The 10742-nt window shown below is 50.2% G+C and overlaps 1 protein-coding gene across 2 annotated transcripts; it reads right to left on the bottom strand.

Annotated features, from left to right (window-relative positions):
* Nucleotides 1-459: 459 nt before the first annotated feature.
* LOC104576449 (solute carrier family 71 member 1) lies at nucleotides 460-8681 on the bottom strand. Of its 2 annotated transcripts, none has more exons than XM_088526750.1 (12): nucleotides 8551-8681; nucleotides 5926-6021; nucleotides 5322-5384; nucleotides 4833-4960; nucleotides 4241-4355; nucleotides 3892-4110; nucleotides 3299-3412; nucleotides 3035-3106; nucleotides 2149-2261; nucleotides 1891-1988; nucleotides 1220-1345; nucleotides 460-1089 (listed from the first exon to the last, which is right to left on the bottom strand). In XM_088526750.1, exons 1-12 carry the CDS (start codon nucleotides 8632-8634, stop codon nucleotides 680-682), a joined length of 1638 nt encoding a protein of 545 aa, XP_088382876.1. In that variant the 5' UTR covers nucleotides 8635-8681; the 3' UTR covers nucleotides 460-679. The 2 variants fall into 2 exon arrangements, with proteins under 2 accessions (XP_088382876.1, XP_088382877.1); XM_088526751.1 differs by having other exon boundaries at nucleotides 744-1089; nucleotides 1179-1345.
* Between the last annotated feature and the right edge of the window lie 2061 nt (nucleotides 8682-10742).

Raw genomic sequence — 10742 nt, forward strand, 5'->3', positions numbered from 1 at the left:
AACAAAACCCGCACACTTTTGAATTCCCCTCTGGAGGTAACTGCAGACAGAAGTTAGCTTGGTGTTCAATGAAAAACAAAAACAAGCCCAACCAGAAATACAAATGTTGCAGCCATCTAAACATTTGTAATTCGGATAATCGCTTCTCCATCATTTGCCCATTTTCCCTTGTGAATAAGGGCAGTCTCGGTTGCAACTTGACTTCTTAATTTTGTTACCTCCCAACGATAAAGTCTTTTTGTTTTCTGTGCAAGTTTTGCTCAGACTGGAATGGACAAATCCATAAGATCCTCAAGCAGTGGGGATCTACCTGACGTTGCTGACTCTGCTAGCTCTTCTCCATAAACTGCTCTTCTTCTCACTGCGTTATCGCGGTGCAAGTTGCACTTGCAGCTTCCACCCCCAGGGCTGGTGTTTACCAACTGCGCTGGGATGGGATGAGCAGCAAGTACCAGTTACTTAAGGGGATGGAGGCAGGTAACAGATGCCTTGTTTTATTCTTGCTGGCAGATCAGTTAGCTCACATTAAAACAAAGACAAAACTGGTTCCTTATTTTTTTCACTGGCAAGTTGAGTATTTGGCAGGTCACACCATGGAGTTCAGTATTCACATACGAGAGCAGGTTTGCTTTAAAGAACTATTCCTCCACGTAGTGCAGTTCAGCCTCTCCCCTTTCCATCAGCACCAGGTGATATAATTCCATTTTTGCACCAGCTGGATATATTTGGCTTGAAGGGAAACCTTTTCCCTTCTCGTTAGCTGTTGATGGGACAGTCCTTTAGCTCCTGTCTTCTCCCCCCACCCGCTCTCTCCCCAGGCTCCAGCTGGCCAAGTCCATCCTCGATCTCGAGCTGAGACCCAAGCCAGGCTCTTCTCTCCCAACCTCATACGCTGCTGTCCTCGAGCAGGGGCTCCTTCCCGTCCGATCCTCCGGCCTGCGGGCTGTGGCTCTGGGCTCCGTTGCTGTGTTTCTTGTGGCTGCCTGATCTCAGCACGAGGTTGTGTTCTGGGATGAACAAGGCCACCAGGAGCGACAGCAGGACGGAGCACGCCCCAAACAGGAAAGGAGGCCCCGGGATAATGCTGCTCTGTAGGGCAAAAACACAGCAATGGTCAACGCTGCAAGTGCAGCGGCAGAAACGACCGACGAGCTGAATGATAAAGCTGACTACGTTACCTCATCCGTAGGGTTGGCCATGTTTGGCTTGGGGGCTTTACCTAAAGTCTCCACCTCGGCCATTTCATTCAGCTCAACATGAAAGAGATAGAAGACGAAGCCGTAGAGAGCTGGTCCCAGTCCATTACACAGACCCCGAATTCCAGTGATCATCCCCTGAACGACACCTGGGGACAGAGCAAGGAAAGAAAGCAAAGCCTTTAGGCTTGCTGGAAACCCTCATTTTATTCAGACATGCTTATGTTTGAAAACAGGATCAAACCTGTCTGCATTGACATGCACTCTACAGATGAGGTGCTTGCTGGTGATTTTCTTAGCTTAATAACAGGTTTCATAAACTCAGTATTGCTGGGCTGGCTTGCTGCTTTCTAGATAAACTGAGCATGGGCACAAAGTGCAACAGTTTCCAACTGAGCTGAAATTTAAGGCAGTCAAACCCAAGCACGATCTGTTAGATCGTGAATCAGACAAATAATTATACAGCAGCCCCTCTGCTTTGAGAAAGAAACACTGAACACTTGTGTGTGTGCATAATTTAAGAATCAGGTACGGTCAAAGGCAAGACAATGTCTTTATCACTAAGAATATTTTACAGTTGACACAGATGTTTTTACAACTCTTCCTTAGCAATACTAACAGTTAAAACATTTCTCGGCCTAAATTCCTGCTTAGATGAACTAACCCATGAGACAAATCAGTAATTCTGACTTACCCTGTTGGTCAGGGTCGGCGTTTCTAGACACCATGGCACTAATGGCCGGAAACGTGATACTGGACATAGCAGCCACAGCTCCTGCTGCCCACATCATCCTTGGTAGGGAGAGAGGCAGAAATTAGAAGGCAGCAGCGACAGCAAGAGCAGACAAGCATCTCCCTCTGGTGGGGGACAGTGACATTCACGGAGCCACAGAGGTGGCAAGGAGCAGGAGACCTGCCAGCTCCCATTGAACTCATGTTGGCGACCTCTTACCATGGCTGGGATCCGAAGCCATACCAGGCAAGCTGCAGGATCTGGAAGCCTAATCCCAGTAAGATGGTGTTTTTGTTTCCTATTGAACGCATGAGAATTCCCAACACTATTGTCTGGAAATAAAAGAAAAATGTGTGCTTTCAAAGAAGTGCAGAGAAAGTTGACAACGTCACAGAGAAGATGACAGCAATTAGAGCGAATCCTTGCCGCTGTGAAACTGTTCCATCAGGAACGTGCTTTCCTCCATAACATTTTGCAACAAAGCATTTTAACAAGGCTTCACAAGGGCCAAAGAGTGGCTAGGGATAAAGGCTTTGATCCATTTCTGGTCAGTTATGGCTCACCAAACCAGAACTCCACCCATTCTCATTCAAACTGTCCTCTGAGAATTTAATTCCAGTGGTACCCTGCATAAAAAGCTTATTTTGCTGATCTTTAACTCTTTTATACCATCTCCCTCTGTGTCTTTGCTCACTGAAGTGCAGAACCATTTTTGCACATAAATGCTGCAAACTCCTCTGTCTAGTCATAAGAGTTAGACTGGGCCTATGTAGAAACACATAAAAGACCTGCAGTGGTAACCCTGGTTCTAATCAAGGGCAGGAAAGATAAGATCATGTAAATAAGCTGGTTAGAAACTGGCCTTTCCCTTTCTAGCAGGTTCAGAGCCCAGTGTGTGGAGTTTTACAGAGGGATACCCAACACGCAGAAGTTTACCAGTTTGTTATTCAAGAAAGAGTTAGAGTCACAGGTAAGAGTACAGAGACCTTAGACACCTGTGCATGGAAATCATATTGTTGAGGCCACCATCCTAGCCCTGATTATCAAATATTTAGAACATTCTTATAATGAAACTGCTACATTATAAACAGAAAATCCTTCTCACCTGGGCCAGGATAGAGAGAATTCCAACTACACCAATAAAGGCCGCTACCGTCTCTGAGGAAAAGCCGATGACCTGTGAAATACCAGAAAGTGGTCACTAAGCTCCTGTACTTTTTACAAAAATTGAAATATGTCACTAGTTCTTCTAGCTTCAACTTTACTGAAGTTATTGGCTGAGATCAGGTTTTCCAGCATATGGAACTAAGATAATATTTTTTGACTGGGGTTTTGTATTCAGAGCCCTTCCCTACTGCTTGAGGCTGACCTGTCGCAGGTAGAGGAAGAAGCTGGAATACTGGCCGGCTTCGGGAAGGTAGGAGAGAAAGACGGTGATACAGATGAGCAGCACTGTAGAGTCCTGACCCACCTTCCGCAGGGACTGTAGAAGAGGAAAGAGAAATAGAAGATAATATCCTTAAATATTTTCCAGGTATAGACAAAAACAAATGAAGTATTTGCTGCAGGAAGCAAGAGAAGTCTGCGACAGCAACACCAAACACTTCTACTTTGAACAGCCGTCATACCTGTTGACGCTGTTGTGTTGGCACTGCACACAAGACTGCTCTTGACACAGTATTTTTAGGTAATGAAACTTACATTCAAGCAATTGGTACATTTCTGACAAACTTGTTTCAGGCATATCTGAAGCTGCTTTTAGAATTACACAGCTAAATTAAAGATCAGAAGCTGCTACACAGCTTTTGTTCTTTTTTATAAGCACAGCTTGTTATCAAATGGACACTGCACGTGTGGCAGGATTAAGCAGAATGCATCTTTCTTTTAAGAGAAGAGAGCAAAACCAAAGCAAACATAAGCATTATCGGCATGCAGAAAATAAACAGCAGCAAAGTTACTTACAGCAAAAGGGTCTGCTTGCTCCCAAGAGATGGGAGCTCCCCAGGAGACTGGGCGCATCTCTTCTGGCAGAGATTCTGGCACAGCCAGCAAGATGAAACCAATATCCAGTAAAGCAACACCTGAAGCGAGCACAACCACCAGGGTATCACCGTAGGCTTGGGAAAGGTACGCACCGATTGCTGGACTTGTGACCAGACTAGCAGCAAACGTGGCTGATACCTGGAAGCACAAAAAATTAACAGGGCCTCTTGCTAGAGCCTCATACTGTCCTACATCTACCCCCTAATTTTATAACTGTGCAGCCCCAGATATTTCCTTCAAGAGTCAAGACAGTTATTTAGCTCCTTACCAAGCCATACGCTGTGCTGCGTTCATGCTCCTGTGTGATATCAGCAACATAGGCAAAAATCACAGAAAAGGTAACAGCAAAGACTCCAGACATGGAAATGACAGCAAAATACCACCTGGAACAGGAGTTGCCAAAGGTACAGTTAGAGACCAAGCACGTGGCACAGGCTGCAGCTGCCAAATTAGAACTTTTCCCACATTCTCCCTTCAGTCTGTACTCTTCAATTGCATCATAAATTGCTCAAAAACACTGAATTTCAGTCTTGGGCCTCATAAGTTTTACTTCCATCCTTCCCATCTTTTCCCCAGCAAGGAAATGTTAACCTGCCTTAATAATGCTAATGTACATATTGGGGAAAAACAGGCACTAGAAGTATGAAATTTTTTCTTCTTCCCGAAACTAAACTATCTGCTAGAACAGAGTAGGGAAATTCATTTCTAGGCTGATGAAAGGGTACATCCTCAGGCTCCTTTTCCACTGGACAATACACTTCCATCTCATCCCCAAAGGCACCCCCAGCAAGTTGTCCATCATTCAGTTTGGGCTGAATCCCCTCCTTGGAAACCCTCGGCTATGACACAAGTAAACTCACCACGGACTGATCTTCATGAGGGGAATTGGCGCACACGTGAAGAACACAGTGAGGAGGAGGAAGGATTTCCTGCCCCAAACATCAGAGAGAGCACCAATCAGGGGGGCACTTAGAAAGGAAAGCAGGCCCTAAGACGAGACAGACAAGATCAGAGAGAAATTGCTCAGGCAAATTCAGACTCAACAGCAAGAGCTTTTGGCAATATTGTGGAAAGACAAAGTGTGGGGAGGCAATCCCTTCCTATTTGCTACAAGTAGGAAATTACAGTTCATTAAACTGCTGATATCCTTTTACTGAGAAAAACTCGATCAGCTCAACACTGCTAAACACTCCAGCTATTTCCCTTTATGTGTCAGATACTATTTTACATTCAGCAAATGACATGGATTATAAGTTTGTCACTTCTTGCAGTTATTTCAGGTTCACAGGGAAGCCCACACATCACTAGACTTACCTATGGCATGTAAAAGCAAAAGAGATATTCCTTACCTTGACTCCATGAATCAGGCCATTCATCAAGAACGTATGCTGAGGAAAAGTCTGGTGTAACACCTGAAAAACAGAACCAGCAACTTTTACCAAATCCCCATTAAGTTCTACAAGCACCTGACAGCTAAATGCCTGTAAGGGCAACACACAGGGAAAATCCAAGTAGGCTACAGCCAATCCCACTGCTACACTCGCATAAGGAACTGGCTTCATCTCCCCACCGTGAGCAGCCACTTTCTCTAATACATGTCAGGTCTATAAATTATTCCACCGTGCTTGGGTCAGGCTGAGCTCACAGACATATTTTCATAAGGCTGAGATAATGTGATACGTGCCTCTCTCCAACCCTGTCCCGTCTGTTTTTCCCTTGTTCTTTTCTGTTCTTCGCTCTCACTTTTGTACCCTCTCTACACTCGATTTGCATTTTACACCAGTAAGCATATTTCTAAAGGCCTTTGTATAATAACAAAGTCTCCTTTTGTGTCGTTACCTAGATATCAAATCAAAAACATGCATGACCCTTTAGTCTTTAATGTGAGCTGGTGTACCAGAAAATGAAAAAGACAGGAGAAATCTTCCTGAGGTTCTCAGGAGAACTACTCACCGTTAGCATAGGAGTGGTCAGCAACCCCCAGGCAAAAAACTCCAGGAAAATCACCACCACCGCATGGTACACGCTGGGTTCCCCAATCCCCTGTCGCTGTAAAACACAGGTCCGTAAGCAACAACAACGCGTGAATTCGAGAGGAAAGAACCAGTTTGTGTATTTTGATAGCGGTGTGTGCAATATTCTGTCACCCCTGATTCCCCCCCTAAAAAAAAAAAAAATCTGGGTATCTGGGAAGGCAGTTTTACTCCTCCGTGCTGACTCCATACATCCAGCATGGTGGGAAAGGCACAGTTGTTAGAACAGCTAAAAAAATAACCCCCCTCAAGGCCTCGTTTATCTCTCTCTCTCATTAGAGACTTCTCAAGGCACTTCCAGGGTCACATTTGCTCTGTCACTTTTCTTGGTGCCAATCTCAGCCGCTGGCCATAAGGTTTCCTCTTGCCAGGCAGAGCATACCTGCAAATTCGCAAGTTCACAAGGAAAAGACATCAAAAGGCACTGAAAAAAATAGTCTAGTTTCAACCGGGCCACCTCAGAACTGCACAGACCAAATGTGCACAATGTGCTTTTCCACAAAAGCTGATTTCTTAGCGTTGGCAAACCATATGATCTGAATATACAAAAAACATACAAAAAAAGTGTAGAAAAACCCTAACATTATTAGCCAAACCACTTGAGATACCTGTGAACTCAGCAATTTAGAGAGCTCCCAATGACTTGAAGAGTACCAAAACTTAAACAGCTGTTAGCTGCACAGTCCTCAAATCCAAACGAGTATTCCCCTGTCATTCTTTGCTATTAACAGATACTTAGGGACTCAAGGAATTTGGCCAGCCACAGCCTCCCAGGTTTTAAGACAGTAAAATTGCATTTGAGAACCTGATACAGCTATAGATCTAGCAGAAATGGGAAAAGATGCAATGAGAAAAGTTACACAGCTGAAACCTTGTTTACACTCAGAATTATAATAAAATTGTCTCCCACAGACTTGCTGCAAGCCTGCTGAAAACAAAACAAAACAAAACAACGGCATCCACACAGGAGGCATCAACCCGGGGGAAATATGGCCATTAGTTGAAGTCAGTTTTATTGCATGCAAACAAAATAATGTTCTGTAGCAGAAGAAGGCCCAGGGTGGCATGAAGCCAGTAATTAAGAACAAACATCATTACCCACCTTACACACTGGCAGAAAAGAGCAGTCCTCTTGCCGTGCTTTCCTCATCCCTTCCTAAAGCCTCTCAACAGATCAACGTTTCTAACACTCGACCACAACAAAATCTTTTTGTGGCTCGGGTTATATACCCTGATCAAATGCCCTAGCAAAGGGACAAGCCCGACAACGTGCAAGGCTCGTTGCACGGTTATTTAAGTAGCGGTAACACAACTGCTAATCAGATGTTGCATTAGGGCCTATCCACAGTCCAGGCTGACTCGTACAGCTACCAAGGCAGGGGGAAATAGCTGGAGTTGGATTTAAGGCCTTGTTTAACGAAACAAGGCACTGTTTTGTTATGTATTCCATTTTTCACCTTCTGGTGCTGCCTTCTCCGTCATGACCAGTTTTACACTAAGCAGCTTCTCTGACACCACAGGTTGAAATACCAACAGTCACGTCACACAGGAAAAAAAAAAAAAGTACAAAATAAATTCACTTAGAGAACTGACACCGATGCAGATTATCTTGTTTCGACCACCTGCGTGGACTGTTAACAGTCAGACATGGAAAGAGCCTGAGAGGTAACAGCCCCTTGGCTGCTGCTGCTGCTTCCTTGCACGGCAGCCCCCTCCATCTACCTATTGTTTACAGGAACACCCGGTTCCGGCTGTAGTTCACCTGAAGACCCCCGTGCGAATCCCCTGTTTGGCGCCCTGGGCATTTACAGGTGGTAAAAATGTAACAACTGCCGTTATTTTGCAACCCTTTGAGTTCCAAACCACTCAGGCTAAGTTAAACTGCCTTAGAGCAACCGGGCTCTTTCTGGAGGAGGTGCAGAAGTCCAGGCCTGACCTGTTCACAGCTTGACGTCCCACCTGCCACCCTGCTTGTCGTCTGGTTGTGCTACTAAACAGTTCGGGGCAGTTTCTGTCCTGCCCAGCGCTCCCGGCCGCTCTGCCGGAGGAAGCGGAGCTGCCTCGAGCCAAACAGATGGGACAGGTGCTCCGTACCCAGGGAGCCGCTCCGTGTCCCGGGGGGCCGCTCCGTGTCCTGGGAATTGCTCCGTACCCAGGGAGCCGCTCCGTGCCCGGGAGGCTGCTCCGTGCCCGGGAGGCTGCTCCCTCCAGGAGAGCGGGCAGGATCTCCTGCCCCTCTCGCCTCCCACGCGGGTTCCGGGGCTGCCTCCCGGGGCACAGGCCGCGATGGGCACCGCGCTCCCGGAGCGGCGGCGCCGGCCTCTCCCGCACCAAACCCCTGCCCCAACGGGGCAAACGCATCGCCCGCGTTTGGAGGGGCCCGGGCCGCTCCGCCCGACAGCACCGGCCCCGCGCGGGGCGCTCCGCAACGGGAGCCCCCAGCGGGGAGCCCCGGCGGGCCCGGGAGCTCCGCGTCCCGCCGCGCGCCCCCGGCCCCCCGCGCGTCCCCGGCCCCCCGCGCGTCCCCGGCCCCCCGCGCGCTCACACTGGCCCCGTCGCGGATGACGATCTTCTTGGCCAGCAGGACGCTGCGGTTGAGCCGCTTCTTCTTCTTCTTCTCGCCGGTCATGGCGCCGAGGGGCCGCTGCCGTGACGCGCGCCCCACGGCTGCCCCATGTCGCGCGGGGCCGGGGGGGCTGCCGGGGCGCTCGCGGCGCCGCGGGGCGGTGCCGCTGCCGGAGCCGGTGCCGGTGCCGGTGCCAGGCCCGGCCGCGGGGCGGCGGCGCGGAGAGGCGGGGCCAGCGCCGGCCGCGCCCACGACGAGCGCGCAGAGCCAGGGCCCGGCCCGCGGGGCTGATGGACGGCGGGAGAGGCCTATGGCGGCCCCGCGCGCGGGGGCCTCGGCGCGCGCGGGGCTGCGCGGGCTGGCGAGCGGCCTCCACGGGTCTGCGTGTGCAGTGGGCATAGGAGGAGACATGGAAGTCCGTAGGGACCCCCGGTCCAGTGCGCGCCGAGGCCCCAGGAGGCGACACGAAAGCCCGTAGGGCCCCCCCAGCCCAGTGCGCACAGAGGCCCTGGGAGGCCGCACGAAAACCCGCAGGGTCCCCCCGGCCCTGTGTGCACAGACGCCCCAGGAGGCCGCACAAAAGCCGTCAGTGCCCCCTGAGCCCGTGCGCATGGAGGCGCCGGGAGGCCACATGGAATCCTGCAGGGTCCCCCCGGCCCAGTGCGCATGGAGGCAGCATTAGAGCCCTGCCGGACAGGTCATGGTGTTGGCGGCTGCGAGGCCATCCAGGCTTCAGAGGCCGATAGGGCACCCCTGGGTGCATGGCTGCTCTTGGTGATTGTGACAGCTCTTGGGCTTCACAGAATCACAGAATCGTTAAGGTTGGAAGGGACCTCTAGAGATCGTCCAGTCCAACCACCTGCACACGCAGGGTCACCTAGAGCACGTGGCACAGGACCGTCTCCAAGTGGGTTTGAAGATCTTCGGAGAGGGAGACTCCACAACCTCTCTGGGCAGCCTGTTCCAGTGCTCTGTCAACCTCACTGATAAGATTTTTTTCCTTAAATTCCTGTGGAACTTCAGGTGTTTCGGTTTGTGGCCATTACCTCTAGTTCTGTTGGTGGCCACCAGTGAAAAGAGGCCGGCACCATCCTCCTCACTGCCTCCCTTGAGGTACTTCTAGACACTGCTCAGGTCCCCTCTCAGCCTTCTCTTCTCCAGCTGAACAGGCCCAGCTCCCTCAGCCTCTCCTCATAGGGCAGATGTTCCAGGCCCCTGATCATCCTTGTGGCCCTGCGCTGGACTCTCTCCAGCAGCTCCACATCCCTCTTGTCCTGTGGAGCCCAGAACTGGACACAATACTCCAGATGTGGCCTCACCAGGGCTGAGTAGAGGGGCAGGATCCCCTCCTTCGACCTGCTGGAGACGCTGCTCTTAACACACCCCAGGATCCCATTGGCCTTCTTGGCCACAAGGGCAACTGCTGCCTCATGGTCACCTTGTCATCCACCACGACACCCAGGTCCCTGTCTGCAGAGCTGCTCTCCAGCAGGTCGATCCCCAGCCTGTCCTGGTGTCTGTGGTTATTCCTCCCAGGTGCAGAACCTTGCTGTTGCCCTTGCTGAATTTCATAAGGTTTCTCACTGCCCGGTTGTCCAGTCTGTCCAGGTCCCTCTGGATGGCAGCGCAGCCCTCTGGGGTATCAGCTACTCCTCCCAGTTTCATATCATTGGCAAACTTGCTGAGGGAGCACTCTGTGCCTTCAGGGGAGTTATTCCAGGTTAGGATCCATCCCTGTGAGGAAACTGCGTGAGGCCGCATTGCTGCGAAGTGAACGCTTAGCCTGGTCCAGCCCCTCCCAAGGGCAGGAGGCCTGAGAGGGGAAAGATGGGATTTGTGTGAAAAGAGGGGATTTGCGCTGCAAGAGACGAGCACAGTGCACAGGGCAGGAGAAGAAAGCTGTTCTAGGCACCCTGGCCCGGCACACGTAGCGGGACGAGTACTGAAGATGAGTCACAGGGAGCAGGCTGTTTAACCTGCCTATGGAGCAGGGACTTCAGTGAGCTGTTTCCTCCAAAATGTTGAATCCCAGGTTGTGATTAACTGCCCAAAGGTCTCTTGGTTTTGGTTTTAGGAATCAGGGGAAAAGGAAAGGAAATGGCAGGATCTGATGAGGGAGAGAATTAGCACGGAAGGATCTGTCTGGGAGCCTAATGAGCATCCCTCCGCAT

Source organism: Tinamus guttatus, unplaced genomic scaffold (assembly GCF_059628265.1).
Source record: "Tinamus guttatus ecotype Peru unplaced genomic scaffold, ASM5962826v1 Tinamus_guttatus_pri_ptg000254l, whole genome shotgun sequence".
Taxonomy (NCBI): Eukaryota; Metazoa; Chordata; class Aves; order Tinamiformes; family Tinamidae; genus Tinamus; species Tinamus guttatus.